This window comes from Pungitius pungitius, chromosome 16 (assembly GCF_949316345.1).
Source record: "Pungitius pungitius chromosome 16, fPunPun2.1, whole genome shotgun sequence".
Classification (NCBI taxonomy): Eukaryota; Metazoa; Chordata; class Actinopteri; order Perciformes; family Gasterosteidae; genus Pungitius; species Pungitius pungitius.
Window position 1 is genome coordinate 9,674,100 of NC_084915.1, and position 20,050 is coordinate 9,694,149.

The 20,050-nt window shown below is 44.9% G+C and overlaps 2 protein-coding genes across 5 annotated transcripts; one reads left to right on the forward strand and one right to left on the reverse strand.

The window, feature by feature from the left end:
• Positions 1-531: 531 nt before the first annotated feature.
• On the forward strand, positions 532-13,324 carry LOC119215008 (proto-oncogene DBL). 3 transcript variants are annotated; one of them, XM_037466738.2, is made up of 26 exons: positions 532-779; positions 2,312-2,446; positions 2,667-2,783; positions 3,001-3,150; positions 3,245-3,369; positions 3,458-3,572; positions 3,657-3,776; positions 4,431-4,622; positions 4,774-4,965; positions 5,040-5,220; positions 5,381-5,469; positions 5,866-5,966; positions 6,102-6,168; positions 6,243-6,358; positions 6,483-6,552; positions 6,640-6,732; positions 6,882-6,974; positions 7,430-7,555; positions 7,684-7,899; positions 8,062-8,154; positions 8,272-8,350; positions 8,497-8,542; positions 10,331-10,503; positions 10,795-10,910; positions 11,097-11,209; positions 11,420-13,324. In XM_037466738.2, the coding sequence occupies exons 1-26, from the start codon at positions 729-731 to the stop codon at positions 11,499-11,501; spliced, it is 3,051 nt and encodes a 1,016-aa protein (XP_037322635.1). In that variant the 5' UTR covers positions 532-728; the 3' UTR covers positions 11,502-13,324. The 3 variants fall into 3 exon arrangements, with proteins under 3 accessions (XP_037322635.1, XP_037322636.1, XP_037322637.1); XM_037466739.2 differs by having other exon boundaries at positions 10,406-10,503; XM_037466740.2 differs by lacking the exon at positions 532-779 and adding an exon at positions 1,076-2,113.
• Positions 13,325-14,479: 1,155 nt separating this feature from the next.
• On the reverse strand, positions 14,480-18,785 carry f9b (coagulation factor IXb). Of its 2 annotated transcripts, none has more exons than XM_037466741.2 (8): positions 18,634-18,785; positions 17,766-17,935; positions 17,639-17,663; positions 17,424-17,537; positions 17,188-17,319; positions 15,740-16,137; positions 15,397-15,541; positions 14,480-15,147 (listed from the first exon to the last, which is right to left on the reverse strand). In XM_037466741.2, exons 1-8 carry the CDS (start codon positions 18,719-18,721, stop codon positions 14,588-14,590), a joined length of 1,632 nt encoding a protein of 543 aa, XP_037322638.2. In that variant the 5' UTR covers positions 18,722-18,785; the 3' UTR covers positions 14,480-14,587. The 2 variants fall into 2 exon arrangements, with proteins under 2 accessions (XP_037322638.2, XP_037322639.2); XM_037466742.2 differs by having other exon boundaries at positions 17,766-17,912; positions 18,634-18,773.
• Positions 18,786-20,050: the final 1,265 nt, after the last annotated feature.

Genomic DNA, 20,050 nt, shown 5'->3' on the forward strand with positions numbered 1-20,050 from the left:
AAGATGATCCTTTGTGTTTGTTCCTTGAATAATAATGTTTATTCAACGTTATACAGAATTTGGAAGATTCACACAGCAAAGGTTCTGATCTCTGAGCTTTGAAGGTTATACTGGGGGTAACACTGTACTTATTTGCTCATAACTGCCGTTTATGACATTATAAAAAGTTGATCCAGAGCTGGGTTCAAATCTAATGAGCTTCGAGCGCCATCTAGCGGATCCAGTAAGATAAATAAAGGGTCTCTTTTTCTTCTGGTCTCAAGGTTGCAACTACACATAACAATGTTCAAGTTATTAAAGCAAAGACAGCTCGTGCTGGAGTAGAGCGAGACAGGCCGGGAAATTCTTTAAATATGAATATCACGAAATCACAACGCAAACCCTATTAAATCATCGCTCATTGGGCCATACCCGCTGACAAGGAGCTGGACATCTGTGCAGCTGCGGAACTTATTTTGGCTTTGACGTCAGGTAGGAGGAACATAACCCCCCACAGCCCCCCCCCCCCTCCCCCCTCGTCGGTCCGGATGAGGATTGCGCCTGCTGAGGTGCGCACTCGCGGCGCGCCGCTCGGCCCGCCCGGACACTGCAGTGGAGGTTACACCTTCCCAACGCCGCTCGCTCCAACGTCACCGCGTCCCGCCGCTGACTTCCCGGTGGCCCGGGAGAGGTCGGGGGAGGAGAGGGGGGGAGGAGGGGAGAAGGGAACGAGGGAAGAGCCGAAAGCGATGGCCGAGTCCAACCCGCTGCGGGGGTTTCCCCGTCTGCGCCGGGCCGCGGTAAGCACCGCTCGGGGAAGCGAGGAGGTGGGGAGGTGGGTGGGATGCTGTGAACGGGGCGGCGCGGACACTGCAGCAGAGAGACACACGGGGAGCTGCGGTTCACCACTGCGACACCGTGGTTGCAGATGCGCAAACTGCATTTAGAGATTGATATTGCCTCTCGGCGAAGAGACACGTCTTATGCAGGGTGCACTTAAATGTTTAGAGGCTGTGTGCAGGACAGGACAATGACAAACGCTGTGTGTGTGTGTGTGTGTGTGTGTGTGTGTGTGTGTGTGTGTGTGTGTGTGTGTGTAACTGCAGGTGTACAGAGCAGCATGCTCTGGCACTGCAGTGTAGCCTGGAGTGTTTTTAAGTCATGTAATGGGTTTAGAGAATATGTGTAAAATACTTGATGCCCAGCATCTAAACGCAGGGATGGAGTTTCAGAGAATCCAGTAAAATCGAGCATTAGCTTTAAGGAGGATGACTTTGGTACAAGAAGGCTGCTGTAGAAATGAAGGCCCGTGTGAATGAGGGAAATGTGTCTCTGTTTTTGTAAGGTCAGCAGTTTCCAGTATAAAAGTTCAGAGCAATACAACACAAGCGAAGGCGCACATGGTCGACTGTGGGTGAGAGGAGAGCACGGTCGCCGCATGCAGGCCCCGCTAACCCGTGTCCATGTGTCCTTGGGCAACATTGCTCCTATAGCTGTGACTACAGTGTGTGAATGCTAGTCACTGGGGAAGGTGCCACTGTGTATGGGAGCTCCTGTCATCAGTGTGGGAATGAAGATTTAAGCGCTAAACAATTATAGTCCATTTCCCCTGTACCACATGGATACAGTGTACCATCCCTCCAGGGCCTACCAGGTGAAGTAGTGTCAAAGACTCCTCAGACTGCTGGATCTGTGCTGACTGTGCAGACTAAACGTGGGCTGGATAGCAGGTATTCTGAGGAGAGGAGAGGAGTTTGGGCTGAGGGACAGCTTCCAGGTGGGGAAAGAGTCCTCGTCGTGATCGTTACACTCGATTGCTCTGCGCAGTCGTCGGTACACTTTCAACTGCACACAACTGGAGGTAACAGGACAGTGAGTAATGAGACATTCGGGCACACACAGACATGGACGTGTTGTGTGAATAGCAATAACGATAAGACAGCTCAAGGAGTGCATGCGAGGCTCCTTGGGGCGAAGAAGAGTGACGAGGAAGCCTGTGAGGAGGAGCTGAGTGTCAGCTAGCTGCTCCCCGATCGACACGGAGAGGCTTTCCTACAACACCTCTGACTGACCGTAGGACTCCTCTCATCCTGTGACACAATCAGGGGAGGTGGCGGAGGATGGAACCACAGAAGTCAGTTTTCCCCTGAAGGAATTCATGGTTTATAACATTGGTCCTAAAACTTTCAGTAGTCTGAAAGTGATTTGCAATTGTGACTTAAATGTTGGATTACTAGTACTCACCTTTCGTGCTTTATCTCATCCACTAAATCAACCTGTCTAATTATTTAATATTACAGAGATGAATAACATAAGGCACTTCCTTCTTCAGACTTCATTTCCAGGAAACCTGCACTTGGTGTTGGTGCTCCGCCCCACGGGCTTGTTCAGCTCGGCCCCGAGTCCGTCTTCAAGCACTGACCTGGGCTTCCGCTTCAGCCAGGATGACTTCCTGTTAAAGATGCCGGTGAGAGAGGGGGTTAAGACTGAGGACCGAGGGATTTCTTTCTTCACATCACTCTATTTTATTCACCCGACTCGGCACAATCCCATCGCTACTCCACTGTACACACAATTCTTCCTGTGTCCATTTTGAGAAACAGTAGACGCTCTTCTCCTATTTCCTCTAACTACACGCTGACAAACAGACAAAGTAAGAAACATGATGACGTTTGACTGGATTTCAGGTGGTGATGCTGCGTTCGGTCGGTGACCTGCTGCGGTACATCGATGAGAACCACCTGACAACGGACTTCACGGCCAAAGTGGAATACTGCCAGAGTGACTGGGTCGTCCTCCGAACGGTACGTTTCTTTCCTGACACCGGACCATTCACCAGAGCGTGGAACGCTGCTGTTGAATAAAGGGGTGAAATATGCATTAAATCCCTGACTTCCTGAAAATAGAATTCGGAGGAGCTTTGTTTTTGATCTTGTGTTTGTGCTTTTGATAATTTGGTTTAAACTACTCAATTTGAATTAGACTGTGTGTGTGTGTGTGTGTGCGTGCGTGTGCGCGCAGGCCATTGAGACCTTTGCAGTAACAGTGAAGGAGATCGCCCAGCTGCTGCAGGCCTTTGGGTCGGAGCTATCTGAGAGCGAACTTCCAGATGAAGCCAATGCCATCGAGTTCCTTCTGCACTCCCACACGCACCGATACAGACAGATGAAGGTCATCTCCTCTCATTCCTCTCTCACTCTGTATCTCTGTGTCTGCCAGTTTTTTGGGAGGGATTTCATTTCTCTTTTCCTTCTTGTTGCTTCAGGACGACATCCGCAGCGTGCAGAAAGAAGGGAGGCTGCTGCTTTCGAACCTGGAGACTGTGAAGGCCTCCAAGAGAGATGTAGAGGAGGAGAGGGACCTAAAATCAGACATGGACACTGTTCAAAGGTTCCAGCTTCTGTAGAGAAATTACTTTGGAACGAGACAAGTTAAAGCAAGTAGAGATAGCCGGGACAGAAGGGTGTGTGTGTTTCAGACTCCTCGCCCAGCTCAGAGACATGGAGGAGGCGTTCGATGGCTTCTTTGAAAAGCACCACCTGAAGATGCAGCAGTACCTCCAGCTGCTTCACTATGAAATGAGCTTTCAGCAGGTGAGATGATTGGTGCCTGTCGTGTCGACCCTGGCTGCATGTTGCACTGCTGTGACAGTTGACTGTGCGTGTGCGTTTGTGTAGATGGAGGAGGTCCTGGAGAGAATCGGTAAACAGGAGATAGACATTGCCTCCGTGGGGACCACCGTGGTTCAGACTTCACAGCTGCTGGGGGACCTGGAGATGCTGGACACACGCGCTCAGGTCACACACACAAATGTCACACAACAAGCGCACAATCACAGTCTGAAGTGTAGAGAGCATAATGCTGTGTAGCAGTCAAAGAACGTTTCAGGTTTTACAGCTTTTGTTGCTGTTGAGTATATCAGCTGCAACAAAAGTTGTATCATAGATATATATCATATAAAATATATAAACATCATTGTGTTTTTCTCAATTGCAACATAAAAAGATTTAAATGTTTCAATCTTGTGTTATAGAGCGCTGCAGGAATAACCAGAAATGAGTCAGCATTTTTTTTTTTTTTTTTTTTAATACATTTCTGGTTAGTGTGAGACTACAGGGCGCCCTGTTGTGTTTATAAGCTCAACCCACAGTCTAATTAGTTTATTATGTCAGATTTTTACATTATAAAAGTGACGTTTGTCTATGGAGATTATCTTACTGGAAAAAAATCTTGCAGTTTATTTTCTTCAATAATTAAAACTGTAATGAAACATGTCATTGGCTTTTTGTTGAGGGTATCAGTGTGATGTTTAATTCTGGGTTTGCCTCGAAAAAATAAAAATCGACCTATTGGTCCGGTTACAGACGACCATGTTTGTCATGGTAGGCAGTAACAACTTTTGTGTGGAGACATGAAAATCTGTTTAAACTATCACGTCATGTGCTCTCTAGGAGGAGATGGCCCGTGCCCAGCTGGTGATCCTGCACGGCCACCAGCTGGCCGCCAGCCACCATTACGCCCTGGCGCTCATTGTCCAGCGCTGCAACGAGCTGCGACATCACTGTGACATCATCACTGCTGCCATACGCACCAAGCGGGCCTCGCTTACCCGCGCACGGGACCTGCTGCTCCGACTTGAAGGGGTAAAAAATGCTGTCAAGACAAAAAAAATAGTGTCTAAATATGTCGTTGAGTGTTGTTGAGTATTTTTGTTTTTTACCGTGAATGCTCTGCTCCCTCTTTTTTACCCCTGCGAGTTTGAGCAAAAACAGCTTGATGTCTGTGTGTGTGCAGGCCCTCCGGTGGTGTGATGATGGCGCCTATCTCCTGGCCAGCCAGATGGTCGACAAGTTCCAAACCAGGGAGGGTGCCCAGGAGGCACTGCAGTACCTGAGCTGCCACCAGGAGAGGGCGCCATCTGCACTGAAAAACAGCCAGGACATTCTAAGCCTGGAGTTTGAGGGCATACTCACCCCACAGCTGCAGGTAACCTCCCGCTACTGAACACCAACACCAGCTGATCCGTTGCTACGCTCAATTTGCGCCTCTTTTCGTTGTAGTCTCAAATCGCCACGGTGACAGAGAAGCTGAACGCGGTGCAGTCTATGATCAGAAACCGAGAGCAGTGTCTGAGGAAGCTGGCGGACGTACAAGTCAGACCGATTCAGCTGGTGGCCCCGAGGCCTGAACCCGACCAGGCCTCGCAGCGCTGCAAGTCACCCCTCTTCTCCCCCAAACATGGTACGACCCCCCCCCCACTGCTCCTTATCCATTCCCATAGCTGCGTTCCTGCACCTATTTTTATACTATGGATGTGCTTTGATGGTTTGGATTATTTTTTACCATATTATTTTATTACGATACAGCTATCTTAACTTCTTATCCGTGATTCTCCCCGCAGGTGTAGACTTTAACGTTCTGAACTCCAAGTTCTCCTTTGACTTGCTACCTGGCAAAAGAGCCGCGAGGAGGAACAACAACCAACGCAAGGTGTGTGTGTGTGTGTGATAGGGTTTTTAGCCAACAGTGAAATGAATTTTTCATTTTGTACATTCATGCTCCTCAGAGGATCAATCCTATTGGTTTTGATTCCTGTGTAACCAATAGGCTCACGTTTGTGCTTTAGAGCAAAATGTCGAAAACAATTATTGAATAGGTTGTTCAGAATTTTGGTCCACACATGGACTCAGACTTCAGGGTCAATTGTAATAACGTTAGCTATTTCTTTTCATCAACCGCTATAATTCCTTCAAAACTGGAATTAGTCCAATATATATGTGATGCTTTGATTTATGATTCCTGCAAAACTAATTCTCCCTCCTGTGCTTGGTATTGATTAAAATATGCCCACTTTAGGCTAACAAAACATGTGGCGTGTTTTGTCAGATCGAGGTTATGCACGACTTCCAAGGCAACCGCAGCTGTCTGTATGGCTCCACCACTGAAACAGATTCAGAGGCAGAAGACAATCCAGAACAGGTCTCCCGGTACGCAACCCTTGCAAAAAAGCGGATTTTCCATTGTCTTTTTATGCCTTATTCTTTTGCCAAGGTCGCAGTGTGTGTAGTGCTAAGACATATTATTGCTCAGCTAATTTCTTCCCTGATTCTCACTTTTACTAGTCATATTATGAAGGAGCTGATAGCTACAGAGAGGATCTACGTGGACGAGCTGCTCTCGGTCCTTCTGGTGAGTTGATTTTCCTGTTTTTAAGTTCTCTGGTCATGTGATCGTTTTTTTAATCTCCTCTCTCCTCTCCTCAGGGTTACAGGGCAGAAATGGAAGACCCATCCATGTCTGATCTATTTCCTTCAGCTCTACGCAGTCAAAAGGACGTTCTCTTTGGCAACATGCCAGAGATTTACCAGTTCCACAGCAGGCAACTCACACACACACGCATACACACACACGCACACACACACATGCAAGCTGTCACAGAGTGGTTCTTGTCTCCCCATCTTTTCATGCAAATCCAATTTCCTTTTATTTTCCTCTCTATTTAGGATCTTCCTCCAAGATTTGCAGGGTTGCCTGGAGACACCAGAGAGGGCGGGGACTTGCTTCCTGCAACGGGTAAAGAACCCACAAGGACAATCATTGGACCTTTATGTGAAGGGGTGCGACATTAAATAGCTAATCGTAATGTGTTGGTGTGAGCAGAAAGTGAAGTTCAAGGTGTATGAGCGCTACTGCCAGAACAAGCCTTGTTCCGAGTTGCTATGGAGACAGTGCTCCGATTCACCCTTCTTTAAGGTAGTTACATACCATGTTTGTATGATTCATGATCCACTCATTGCAACATGATCATAAAATAAAAGTCTTCAGGATTAGTGTTAATTTAAAGTTCTTAAAGTTCTTTATGCTTTGTTCATTTAGCAAAACCTCTCGCTCTCACTCTGCAGGAGTGCCAGAAGAAGCTGGACCACAAGCTTGGTCTGGACTCTTACCTCCTAAAACCAGTCCAACGTCTCACCAAGTACCAACTGCTCCTCAAGGTTTGGTGCATCTGAGTCAGTGATAAAGCATCAAGCAATGACTTGCATATTGATAAGAGATTTAGATTTTAAGTAAATACTGAGACGAAGTGTCTCTTTGCTGCAAAGTCTCTTTGCATTTCAAAATTCTGCTCTATATATAGATTTAATAAACACATTCATATTGCCTACAAGAAGACTCATGCCAGCCAAATTCTAACACCTCAGCTCTGCCTGATGGTGGCACCAGAGGAAAGAAGACAAGTGGAGGGTTAACAGAAGTTATCGCAGTTCATTTTGGTGGGGACATAAATGTCTTAACCAAATGACATGGTGATACATCCAAAAGGTGTAATATTTCATTCTGCATAGAATTTGTGGCCTGCAATCAGCTGGAAAAACATCCACGCCTGCAGGTCAGATTAGTTAAACTGCAAACCACTGACCTGTCCTCTCGTGTCTCTGTCCTGGGTCAGGAACTGTTGAAGCACTGCACGGAGGAGCGATACCGCTGTGAACTCCAGCAGGCTCTGGACTCCATGCTCGAGCTCCTGAAGTCTGTCAACGACTCCATGCATCAGATAGCCATCACTGGATACCAGGTACCAAGCAGTCAAGTAGAAAAGACAAGACAAGATAGAGCGACTCTAGCGCAGAGTTGAAAACAAATGTTGTGTTTTGTGTGATGGATTTCTCACGTGTTGGTTCAGTTGCTCCATGTCTTTCCCAGGGGGACCTGAGCCAGCTGGGCCGAGTGGTGATGCAGGGAGGCTTCAGCGTGTGGATCAGCCATAAGAGGGCGGCGGTGCGGATGAAGGAGCTGGCCAGGTTTAAACCCATGCAGAGGCATCTGTTCCTCTATGACCTCGCCCTGCTTTTCTGCAAGCGCAGAGACGAAGACGCTCACGAGAGGACCCCCTTCTACAGCTTCAAGTCCTGCCTCAGAGTAACTCACTCTGCACCAGCTGCATCAAATGCAATCCAATTCAACAGGCCTCAATAAATTGTTCTGCATATTATTGGTGATATAGTGTAATGAATAATAAATAAAGTCATTGAGGAGCACAGCTGCCTGGGAAATGTAGTTACTTTCCTTCTCTTTCTGTAGATGAGTGCAGTGGGAATCACAGAGAATGTGAAAGGAGATGTGAAGAAATTTGAAATCTGGTACAGTGGCAGAGAAGTAGTGTACATAGTTCAGGTATTTTATCTTTTGGTTTCTATATAATATCACTTTCATAAGTGTTTGAGTGTGTGTACTGTCAATTCCCTTGTGGTTATGGTGTGTGTGTGTGTGTGTGTGTGTGTGTGTGTCTAGGCTTCCACTCTGGAGGTAAAAGTTGCCTGGCTGACAGAGATTCGAAAAATCCTCACCAACCAGCAGAAACTGTGTCAAGGTTTCTATATACACGCTATAACTAATTCAATGACATGTTTCCTCCATTCTTTGAAAGCCTGTTTTTATTTTAGTATAACCTTTTATTATTCTCTGTCAATGGCTCTGCCGATATGTCTGTCTCTTTTGTCCCTTTCCTTTTCTCAGATGAGGCTCCTTCTCTTCCACTTTCAGACAACCCACTCTCTGACAGGTGATTCTCTTTGCATGGCTTCCAATTCGTTCTCTTTATCAGTTTATGACCTCCTGATGTGTGGGTCAACTCACTTTTAACCCAGTTTCAATTCAGAAATTGATGTCAAACTCAATACATTGAGGAGAAGACTTTGGTCCAGTGTTAATGATTAAATAACACCCACCCAAACTTGTTATTTTAAAAAAAACAAAGCGTCATGATCATATTTATGCAGTGTGTTAAAGTTATAGAATGAGTTTGTATGGATGCATATTTTTCAGTACCCTTGAGAACTGGTTTCCGTGCGCTGGAAAGTCCTGCAAAGAGCGCGATACACTGCATCAACGGCACAGACCGAAATTCCACATCGGTGCAATCAACAGCTTTACCAGGCTGCTTAAACAGCCCTTAAGGGCTTGCCATTCGCAGGGTGAGCAAATGAGCAAAAAGGTGTGTTCATTGTTTAAGAGAAGTCCAAGAGAATTGTTGGAGCACTACCCGAGCTTTTCAAAGTTCCTACAGTTGTTGCTCTGATGCTTTGTTAGATATTGAGAAAACCGGTTCTCAAGGAAAGTATCAAAATGGAGCCTTAACAGAGTGTCTGTGGGGTTGCATGTGTGTTTGTAGGAGTTTTGTAGGTTAAACTACTGTTCTGTCTACTGATAGCACGCTAGCATGTCATACATTTGATAAATGACTGAATCGTCTGAGGTTCACAATTGTCATTGTGTAGGAAAATGATCAAAACCAACAATCCACTTGTCCTTCTAACAAGTATTTATTTTATAGAGAAAGCCTGATATAGCTCATTCTTTTTGTTCCATTGTCTTTTATTGTCCAAAAGCAATTCAAAATAATACGTCAATGTCACACTGGTACACTACCTCTATTCAGCCAATTCCACATACAACATCTTGCGGTTGTAAAAAAATAGAAGCTCAATTATTGGGCGATCATCTGCGTCTTAAGCCTCACCAAATTCACTCGTTCCAATAAATGGAGAAGCATTTGTTTAGAACTACAGCGCCCAGCTGCTTTGGGGAATTAGTCTTTTGGAACAATAATCTTTGTTGGGTTTTTTTAAAGATCTGCATCTTCAACAATAGGAGATAGGAGGTGGTCAGAAAGCACAGAGGAATGGACTAACACATGTTGGTTTGGGTCTTTCCTGAGGTTTGTTTTGAGTATGAAACAATATAAAATCATGCCAGCCATGTCTGAACCTGGGTACAGTGCAAGTAATTAAATCCAGGACACCGTAGAAATATAAAAGGTTATAATAATATCTGGCACTTTCGATTGTTCAAAATAAAATGCTGATGGTGTGACAGTTGGCTGTAAAGAGTTTTTGCAGCTCACTAGGAACAGAGCTCTGTGGAGGCAGATGGCTGGACGGCTAAAGATGTCCGCCTCATCCCGCTCTAATGGTTCTAATGGGAATGTCTATTCCCACTTCTCTCTCTGTTTGTCTTTATTATCTTTTCAAACTTTGGACTATATTAGTCCAAAGTTAGTCAGTCCCAAGTCTGCATTATTTGCAGATGCTATAGGTTCCTGCAGAATACTGTGTACTATTTCCATGTATTGCTGTGATCTCTGATATTATTGTTTGTTGTGTTACAAACTCAAACACACTTTAAAATCAGACGCTGAAATATATGTGATTGTGAACTTAACGGAATGCCGTTTTGAATTTACAGAATGCGAATGAGCTCGTTTTGTGATACCATGTGGATGTTGTTGTTGTTGTTTGTTTGTTTGTGTTCGTTGTGTTCGTGTCTTTGTTCCCACGGCGACGCGGTTTAGTGCATCAGAGATGTGTGTGTCGTGGGGCGCAGCGTCGGTGGGAGGCTGCTCAGCGTGTCTCCCTGTTCCTCACAGCTCCTCGACAACAAGTTACTCCCACAGGCTGCGAGGGGGAGAGTCAACAGACAACAGCCCCGCCCACACCGACCCCATAGTTCACTCACCTCGGCGCAGTGAGTGAGAGATTACCCACAAAATACACACATCCCTTTAACATTTTACTACGTACACAAGTTACTTACATATTATACATTTTCTTTTAGCTGTTTTAAAGACTTTCTGGCTCGCCTTTCTTTGGACGGATGTTAAGTGGTGTCAACTTAAATGTGACATTGTTTTTAAGAGCAAAGTTGCGTGGTTGTCAGGGGAAACACAGAACCCCTTCAACATAAAAACATACCCTTCAACACATAAATCATTGCACAGTGTACAGCACCACTGTTTTTCCAACCTGTCACCTGCAGCCTGGCCGGTTCCGGCCCACTCGGTGGCCATCTGTGACGGTCTGGAGGACTGGGGTGCAGCTACGGACCTCTCCAACCTATCGGACTCGGACGAAGAGGATCAGCCAGCCCCCCTGGTGAGGGTTTATTAGTCATGGTACGATTAGTACTGGAGAAATGATGTGTTGTTACGTTTCTGAACACAACAGTCACTTACAGGCCACAACAAGTGTCCTTGGTTGGCGGCACCAAGAGTAGTTTTGCATGTGTCGCCAACTTCAACTGACTGAGGGGCGTTGTTCTTGTCTTCACTTCTGTCCTAGGTGGCGGGCAGGTACAGGGTCATGGTAGAGAGCAGCATGGCCAGCACTGATGACATCATCTTTAACTGCGGCGATGTCATCCAGCTGCTGAACGAGGAAGTGTCGGGAATGTGGTAAAAAAAAAAGCCTATTTTTCTTTCAGTAATGTTTTAGTCTTGATTCGAAACAAACCTGGAGGTGAAAATATGAAATGAATTCTTTGCATTACAATAGATGTCATTTAGCTGACGCATTTATCCAAAGCGACTTACAATAAGTGCATTTCATCCTTATTAAAATAGTTGCTTTTTATGTTGCGCTGTTGTGTCTGTATTTAATCGCAGGATGGTGAGAAATGTGAGTCGTGGGGAAGAAGGCCGTGTTCTACCCGAGGACCTGCACAGGATTCTGGGAGAGACCTGCTAAGAGCCAATCAGAACAGTAGATAAATGGCACACAATCTGATCAAAAAGGGACCCGTCACACTGCAGAGAGCAGACCCTCAGATTGAAGCACATCAGCCGCCCATTTTACTCTTCCAACTACTGTGATATTTTCACCCACAGAAGGCTGTAAAATGCAGAATGGACCTGTGAAGACTGTGACGATGCAAAGCACCTATCTGGGACCTTGTTTTCCAGCTGTAGATTATGTGGAAATGGGGTTATACCAGAAGAGGTTGAACTTTAATCAGACATGTTTTATCATTTCTATTTTCTTATGAAATGTGACCGAAATCATGCACATTAGCATATCATGAATGTTCATGTGCCAAACAGCTAATTGTTGTGGCGTCTTTTTGTATAAAACTGACAGTAATGGAAAAATAGCTTTTCTTTGTGGTGTTGTTTTCAATGATTTGATTGAATTTGTAAAGCAGTCAGCTAGGTCATTATGCATGTTGCCAATTGCCATGGTTACTCCAACTCAACAGCAGACAATTAGCCATCCACTTGATGGATTTACCTGACAGGAACATGAACTAAGAGAACAAAGAAATATTCAGCAATATTGAGTAAAGGTCTCCCAAGTCGTATCAGTCATAGTGCGTATTGCTTTGCCACCTATATGGTGTTGGTGAGGGTAGTGTATGGGAAAATGTAATTGCTAAAACCCCTATGGATAATCTTTTCTTACCATAGGTTGAATTACTAGCATTAGGCTATATTCTATTTAGCCTGGTCTGGTTCACAATGCTTCATTGGGACATTTATCATTGGAGCAGAGCTTTCATTAATATTCATTGATGTTCAATTTTAGTTCCACCTGTTCGTCTCCTTATCACAAGGTAAATGTTTCCTGTGATGAAAGGTGTATTGACGCAGCACTCTTTGTCAGTATTCAATATGTGCTACCTGGGGAAAGTATACTACAGAATGCAGGCTTAACATTGGCTTCATTGTTGCGTGTTGTTGTGATTCGGTTTGCGGTCAGCTGTCACACACAAATAGCGATACTACAATAGTGAGATCATTTTCCATGAGATGTCTTTTGCTGCGGCTGATAGTGTTGTTATTTTTGTCAACATTCTTTCTCCAATTGTTGTGCATCTCTTCCATCAAATGAATCTCGCTCTCCTCTGCTGCAGCTGTCATCGCCACGGCGATGAGGCTTTGTGTTTCTGCTTGTTTGCTGCTCTGCGTAGACCAATCTCTGCACATGCCTGCTGCTATATTGCTAGTTTAGGCCAACATGGGAGCTATGCTCAGTGTTATTGTTATGCCAATTAATAGATTAGGTTTGAATTATAGGTGCCAGCTGAACTATTACAGGTATACTGTGGATTACTACATGTTTATGGATTTTGAATTTAGAAAAAAAAAAAAAACAGTCGCCGGAGACTCTTTTAGCTCCTTTAAAACTGGCTAGTCAGATTCTCTTCACACCAACATTTGAGCAGTGTGAAAAGATGGAATGAAAATACTTAATATAATACAATACATAAACTGTAACCCTGAATACACGTTTTCACCCACAGTGGGGACGTTATACCCACTTGATAGTGAGGGCAGTGTAAATAGGGTGTGACCAAAAAAACTCAATGTTTAAGTTATTTGATATCCACCAAACACAGGCTACAATGTAACATCAGCTGTGTTAATAATGGTCAAGCTTCAATACGGGTTTTCCACAGTACCTTTACTTGCTGATTGCTGCTTTTGCTCATTTTTTGATATTTTGAATCATGTGAAAGCTTGTATTATATTGCCTATTTTCCTAAATATAAATCACAGGATTATTTAATTTGATTCAACTTGACTGCTGTGATTTCTTGTCTACATAACAAAGTGTAGGCACAGCCACAAAGCCTCATAAAGCAAATGCACCCACGCAGGGGTTTTTCACTTAATCTGCTTAATTAGACTTTCGGGACTATGTTGGCGTGTGCAGACTGGATTCAAGTAGTCAAAAATATGTTCTCCTAATGTCTATTCCTCGGGTCAAGGAAAGATGGTTAGAAGAGTTCACGGGGAGTCTGGAAAAGAAAACCACGCTGTTTAGGGAATCAGACTCTTCCACTTTCACTGAGCTCCGTAGTTCTGATGCAACAGGAGACGCATGTCAGTCTGCAGCGTCCAAATCTAAAATTTGGAATACAAAGGAGCGCATCTTAGATGCCGTCATGTGTTGTTACAGTGCTGAGTCATGCAAACGACATAACACAACCGGGTTCAAAATATTACTTCATTAACAAGGTTGCAATTTAAATGAGCTATGCTGACGGTTTCTCACTTGGTAATAATTGTTAGTTCTTGTGAACGGCTGAATGAAACGTCACTATTTAAATTGTGTGACGGAATTATCTCCTTTCCTTTCGTGAAGGCTGGTCCAGTGGTTCCTGTGCTAAAGGAGCTAAGAGTATTGAAGCTCATTTCATTTCACTCAGTTAGGAAGCAAAAAGGACTATTTGAATCCAGCCCGTGATTGATTGTCGTCGTGCCTATTCAGGCAGGACAACTCTTACCTTTATGATCTACACGACATGGGTCGCACCAAATTGTGTATTTCAGTGTTTCAAACTTCTTACCTATTTTCACAGCCCAGATTTTGACACAACGTAGCCAGAAAACACCAGCGTACTTAATAATCTACATGCCAGTAAAGGGATACTCTGTGGGGATTCAGATCCAAACGCACCGTAAAGAGGAGGATTGTCAGCATTTCCAATAAGCACCTGAGTGAAAACACCTGAGCACACAGGCCTCTGTGCCCCTACACAGGTGTGTCCCGTTAACCTGGTTGATTGGACCTCTGGCTCAGGACTGTGGGTGCTTTTTGGTAGATGGAGATTCGAGAACAACAGTCATTTTACAATTGCAAATCGAGATTGCATTTAGTTGTATAGTTGAGATAAATTATATTCGGTTGCAGTACTTCAAAGGAAAAATTTAAATACTCAGATATTTTGCTGACTTTTTATTGCCGAGGTCCAAAATAACACGATTCAGTTGAACATCTTTCACTTCCTGTTGGCTGACACCTCTGTTATTCCTTTCATATCTCTACATCATTCAGTTGATAATTCGCATCCCTGTTGTCTTTCTGATCCATGGAATGAACCGTGCTACTCGAGTGTAGACGCCATACTTTCCTGCCTTGGCACATTCCTCCCCCCAGCTGATGATGCCTGTCAAGAACCAAGTGCCTTTATAATTAGTGGCATGCGGCCCCCCACTGTCCCCGCTGCATGAATCCTTCGCTTCATTTTCGAAGCCGGCACAGAACATCCCGCTTGTGATGGGCGTCTGGCTGCTCTTTTTACACTCTGTGCGATCCACGTAGGGCACCTCCAGCTTCTTAAGCGTGTTGGGCTGTATGCCTGTGGTCTTCAGTTTTCCCCAGCCGCTCACCAGAGACGTGGGGGTTTCCCTCGATATGCTTTCCGTAAAGTCTTTGAGGCCCAGGCAGATAGGGCGCCGCTGGTTGGACAATACCACTGGAGTGGCGAGCTTCAGGAGGGCAATGTCGTTGTCTACCAGGGACTTTTTGCTATCATACAAGTGGTGCATATGCTTCTCTGCCACCTCGTGATCTCGCTCTGAATCCTCAGCCTGGGTCACGTCATGTTCACCTAGAAACACAGATTAATGCCATGACACAGTATTTCTCTGTGCACCGGGTAATGTGACAGGTCGATGGCATCGCCTCATCTAAAACCCCAAACGCTACAACGCCACTGAAAGCTAACCCAACCCCAACAATGAAACATGCAAATACCAATCAATACGATATCAATTGTGATGATTGAGACCAGTTTGTCTATACTTTAGATCACGGATCATAGCTTCTACGATACGAATGTCCCGTTTGTTTTTCCTACCGACTCTGACGAAGAAATTCTGTCTTTTAACATCATTCGGCACCAGACAATGGGCAGCGGTGAGGACCCATAATTCACTGATTAGAGATCCCCCACAGAAAACTTCTGCTCTTTGAAGGACGTCTGAGTGAGACATCAGGGCAACCTGCACACAAGCACAAGAACATTCATCAGAACCAATAAGCAGAACCACATCACAGGAGCTGCTGCTGCTTCCTCCTCCTCTTCTCCATCAACCCTCTCCTTATCACCCAAGTCTAAGCTTCTGTTTTTACTACACAATAAAGGATATTTATGAATCATTTGGCCCCATCTCTTTATTGTGCACCCCACACTACATCACCTGCCAAGGGATCTCTCCGGGAATCGCATCATTGCCTCCCACGATCCTCTGGTCAGTGTTGTCCTGTTCTGTGATGGTGGGGAGTGTGGGGAAGAAAGCCCAGGAAGGCAGCTGCTTTTTCTCCACTTCAGTGGCACTCCTTGCTTCCCCACTGCTCACGACAGCCTCAGCCGGACTTACGGAGGAGCTCCGGTCCGACCTCACTGACCGCCTCTTCGCAGCGGAGGCCGCGGAGACGTTGGACGGACCTGAATCGTTGGCATGGATGCCGTAGTCGTCGTAAAACGATGCAATATCGTAGTCTTCCGCCAGGTTGTAGCTGGAATTGTGCTCGGTGTTTGAGGACCGCGGGGTTAGGGAGGAGGCGGATGTGTCCACGCGACCGCAGCTGAATTGTTCTGAATGGGGAACAAAGGACAAAACGCAGAGAGAGAGAGAGAGAGAGAGAGAGAGAGATTCTAGTTGTGTCTCTCAGACATCTTCAGAGCCTGATTTCTACCCAGCTGGGAATGTTTTCTTGTAACCCCCTTTGTCATTCTGTGCTGAAGTTGCAGCCTTGGCTTTAAAATATGGACAGATTCAAATATTTTTGTGTGATTTGACTGATAAACAAGGACTATTATTGGTTGGAAACACAGTTTTATTGTGTTATTCTTAAAAACAGGGTGTTCATGCTGTCTGCAAAGCACACGTTATGTAAGTTATTTGACAGCTGACAGTTTATGAGCCAGTCTGTTAGAAGTAGGACGAGCCGTTTAACATGATGATGAGTTCAGCTCGTACATCAATCTTGAGGTCTGTTTTTTCTTTGTCTGTGAGGAAGTTTATGGAAAGCTACTGACACCAGGATTTAATGAAACAGGCATAATTTAGTAGCAAAGAAACAAAGCCCTTTTCTTTTTACACTTCGGTCCCATAAATTATTATCATTATTTATTTATTATTTTAATTTGTGCAAACGTGACAAAGACAGTTTTCTTTGTTCTCTGGCATTTATAATTGACCTTGCAAAGGTCAAAATTAAAATGTATAACATTTTACCCCTGCTTTGCTAAAGAGATTGAGACTAATTCCAGTCATTAATAATTATAATGATGTGAATGTGATATAAAAGCCATTTTAACTCATGAGTACTTTTACTCACAAACATTAATTAACCAAATTATGGATGTTAGTACTTTCATACATTTACTTGAGCACAATCTAGAATGCAGGACTTTTACTCTACATTGATGACTGCTACTTTCCCATTATTTTCCATCATGTAAATTCTGCGTACTTTACCACAAAGCATGTATGAACCCTTTCAGCCTGCATTCACTGTTGAGTAGTGTAGTCGCATGATGATTAGACAATTACAATGAATCTAAAAGAAGCCCTAAACATACAGCAGCTCATAACCCCACACACCAGTGCCGGTGAATTCATGGTCCGTGATCTTTTTTTACCTGTCGGCTCACAGCTTCTCTTGTCCGGCCCGAGATTATAACCAGCTGCACAACGACACACGGGTATGTCCGCCGGCATCAGACAGAAATGGGAACAGCCACCGTTGTTGAGCGAACACTGCTTCTTCAACTCTGGTGACAGATGGGATCTCTTCTGTGTGTTGGTCATGAAACGGTTGGACATGAAACTGTTTGACGCCACATTTCACTTTGTGTTGGTCAAAGAAAGAACTCACCGATCTCACAGTTCTTGCCGTTGAAGTTTGAATTGCAATAACAGGTATATGTGCGGATTCCATCTTCACACTCACCTCCGTTTTGGCAGGGAGGGGGCTGACATTGGTCACCGTCTACACACAAGTACAACACGCACACACACACACACACAGGTTCAGACGGTTGGCTTTAAAGTCAAAGTAACTGTGAGAGCTTGTGTTTCAATCATCTTTACCAATGTAACGGGCCCAGAACGCCGTCTGAAAGAAAACGACACAGATGTTAGTGAGAAACTTCAGACTCTTCATTGAAGTGAGAGATGGGGTGATGTGTAAGTGTGTGTTTGTGTGTGTCTAACTCACAGTTTTGTCGTCGTCCTCGAACACCTCCCTGGCCTCCTCCATCGTGCAGGATTCTTCAACACACTCCCGCTCCAGGTTGCCCGGCTGAAGCTCTTCAAAGACCTTGCTGTTGTACCTGCGTAGGCGACGCAGCACCGCGTCGGCTGTCTGTTGAGACACAAACACAGTTCCTAAAGGGTAATAAAACAAAAAAAAGAGGAGATTGTTGAAAAGGTTCTGTTATCGTTCTCCAGCAGCAACGCTTCAAAACAATTAAAAGTTACAAAAAGCGTCTTTCTTAATACTTTAATAGATTTGTGCACATTCATTTGTTATGGATCATCAGAGTCAGTACTTAGACTGACACCATTTTTCTAATTTGGCCTCTTAGGGACTCAAATGGGTTTTGAAATCAAGCAATCAATATGTGGTGGAATTGTAGACTTTCAGCTTTAGTTCAATGTTAAACGTTACATTAACCGGAATTACAGCCATTGTTCTACAGTACTTCTGCTACTTGTAGTTTTTAGAAAACAGTACACGGATTGTCCCTTTCCCCCGTAGATGTATTACTGTAAGAAAGGGGTCCTGTACCCTCTGAAAAGGCAATTACCAGCTGTTATTTCGTCACTAACCATCCTCACAAGCGTCAAGCTTGAAAGTTTGAGAAAGTTTGAAAAAAGCAAAACTAAACCCTCTTATTTTGGACTTATCTTCTGAGTGTCAAACACTCCATTCTAGTGGCCTTACATTATGGTTTTACAAAAATAACAAACTTTATACAACCGCCTTTCAGAACAATAACACACTAGATCTCTTATCGACTTTACAAACGATCGCCTGACCTCCAGCCTCCTAACTTCTCCGCACCTGCCCCTGTGTCGTGTACCTGGGTGTTGCTCTGTGATTTCAGCGGCCAGTCCGTACACCTCCAGCAGTAGGCCAGCTATGAAAGCCAGTTGACAAAGTCTGGCCATCTTGTCCAAACGGTTTTTTAAATGTGGAACCAAATCGTGAAGTGAGCGGAGGTGGGATAGCTCCACCGCTCCAAAGTACAGCAGCGCTCTGTTTACTCACCTGGATGGCCCCACAGCTTGTGTGTTTGTTCACATCTGTCTGTGTGAGAGAGAAAGAGGGCGACTGAGGGCCAAAGTGTGGCAGATTTTTGTTTTGTTTTTGTACATACCCTCCAAGAGAGTGAGGCGTAAAGAGCCACGCTTCAAGAAGCAGTACAATTCATTCCATTCGCGCTGAAACTGATCGACTTCAAACACTGACCCCGGCTCAGAAGGAGGGGCAGTAGTGAACACTGCTGCGTGTGTGTTGACATTACCAGCTGCTGATTATGTTTTTTGGAATGATGAGTCTTCACCGATAAGCAGCTTTTGCAGCGCGGCCTAAATGTGACAATGGGGGGATGGGGGGATGGGGGGGGGGGGGGGGGGGGGTGTTATTGTGCGCAACGACAAAGCAAGCATTTGCTGTTACAACCTGTGTTCTGTATAAACAGTAGCTTCTGAGGACAAACGTCACTACATTTTTGACTGATCTCTAGCTTGTGCGACTGTTACCGTTGTGTGACACAAGTGTCACTCATTGCAACAGCGGCTGCGCTTCAGCAGCATTTACGCACAACGACTCGCTCTGAGGCCTGAGCCTCGTACGGCAGTTTAAGGGAGCGAGGACACGGGGGCCCAAAGCGCCGGCTCAGACTGTGAGTTACACGGGGTGTGGCAGCGGACAAATCACTGTGACTGACAGCCAGGTCCCTTGGCCTTGAGCCAGCAGCCTTTTGGCAACAGTTGCCTTGTGGTGACTTATTGGCTGGGGATGATTTAAATGGGAGGGTGGCATGAGACCGTTTTTTTAACGCAAGGGCTGTTGAATAAATCCCCCGTGGCCAAGTTTAGATCTGCAAAAAAAAAAAATGGACCGGCTCGCTGCACTTTGATTAAATCACTGTGTGCTGATGAACAGTGGAAAAGTGGCTCATGGTGCAGGAGGGTGGCGCTGACGTTAAGCAGCTCACGGGTAAATGCACAGAAGGAGGCACGGCAGAGTGGGTTAGAGGCAGGGAAAGCATGCTGGTGGAGAAGCCGTGTCCTCAGTGAGCAGAATCCTACCGGGACTGTCAATGATGACTTCATATCAAATAAAAAGGAGCATTTATATGAACTGATTGTTGTAAACTGGGGAAAAAAATACAAATAAAACACTCGAACTTAACATCATTTGTATTTTTATTTTTAATCATTGCTATGCATTTGCATTTGTCTCATTGTTTGCAGGTAACGTTTAACATCTAT

Coding starts and splice junctions, on each gene's coding strand:
- f9b (XM_037466741.2), bottom strand. CDS start 18,721: ATGGCCAGACTTTGTCAACTGGCTTTCATAGCTGGCCTACTGCTGGAG. Junction 17,320..17,423: donor CGGCAAGAACTGTGAGATCG/GTGAGTTCTTTC, acceptor ATCTGTCACCAG/AGTTGAAGAAGCAGTGTTCG. Junction 15,542..15,739: donor CCGGAGAGATCCCTTGGCAG/GTGATGTAGTGT, acceptor GCTTGTGTGCAG/GTTGCCCTGATGTCTCACTC.
- LOC119215008 (XM_037466738.2), top strand. CDS start 729: ATGGCCGAGTCCAACCCGCTGCGGGGGTTTCCCCGTCTGCGCCGGGCC. Junction 6,169..6,242: donor AGCTGCTCTCGGTCCTTCTG/GTGAGTTGATTT, acceptor TCCTCTCCTCAG/GGTTACAGGGCAGAAATGGA. Junction 8,155..8,271: donor AAGTAGTGTACATAGTTCAG/GTATTTTATCTT, acceptor GTGTGTGTCTAG/GCTTCCACTCTGGAGGTAAA.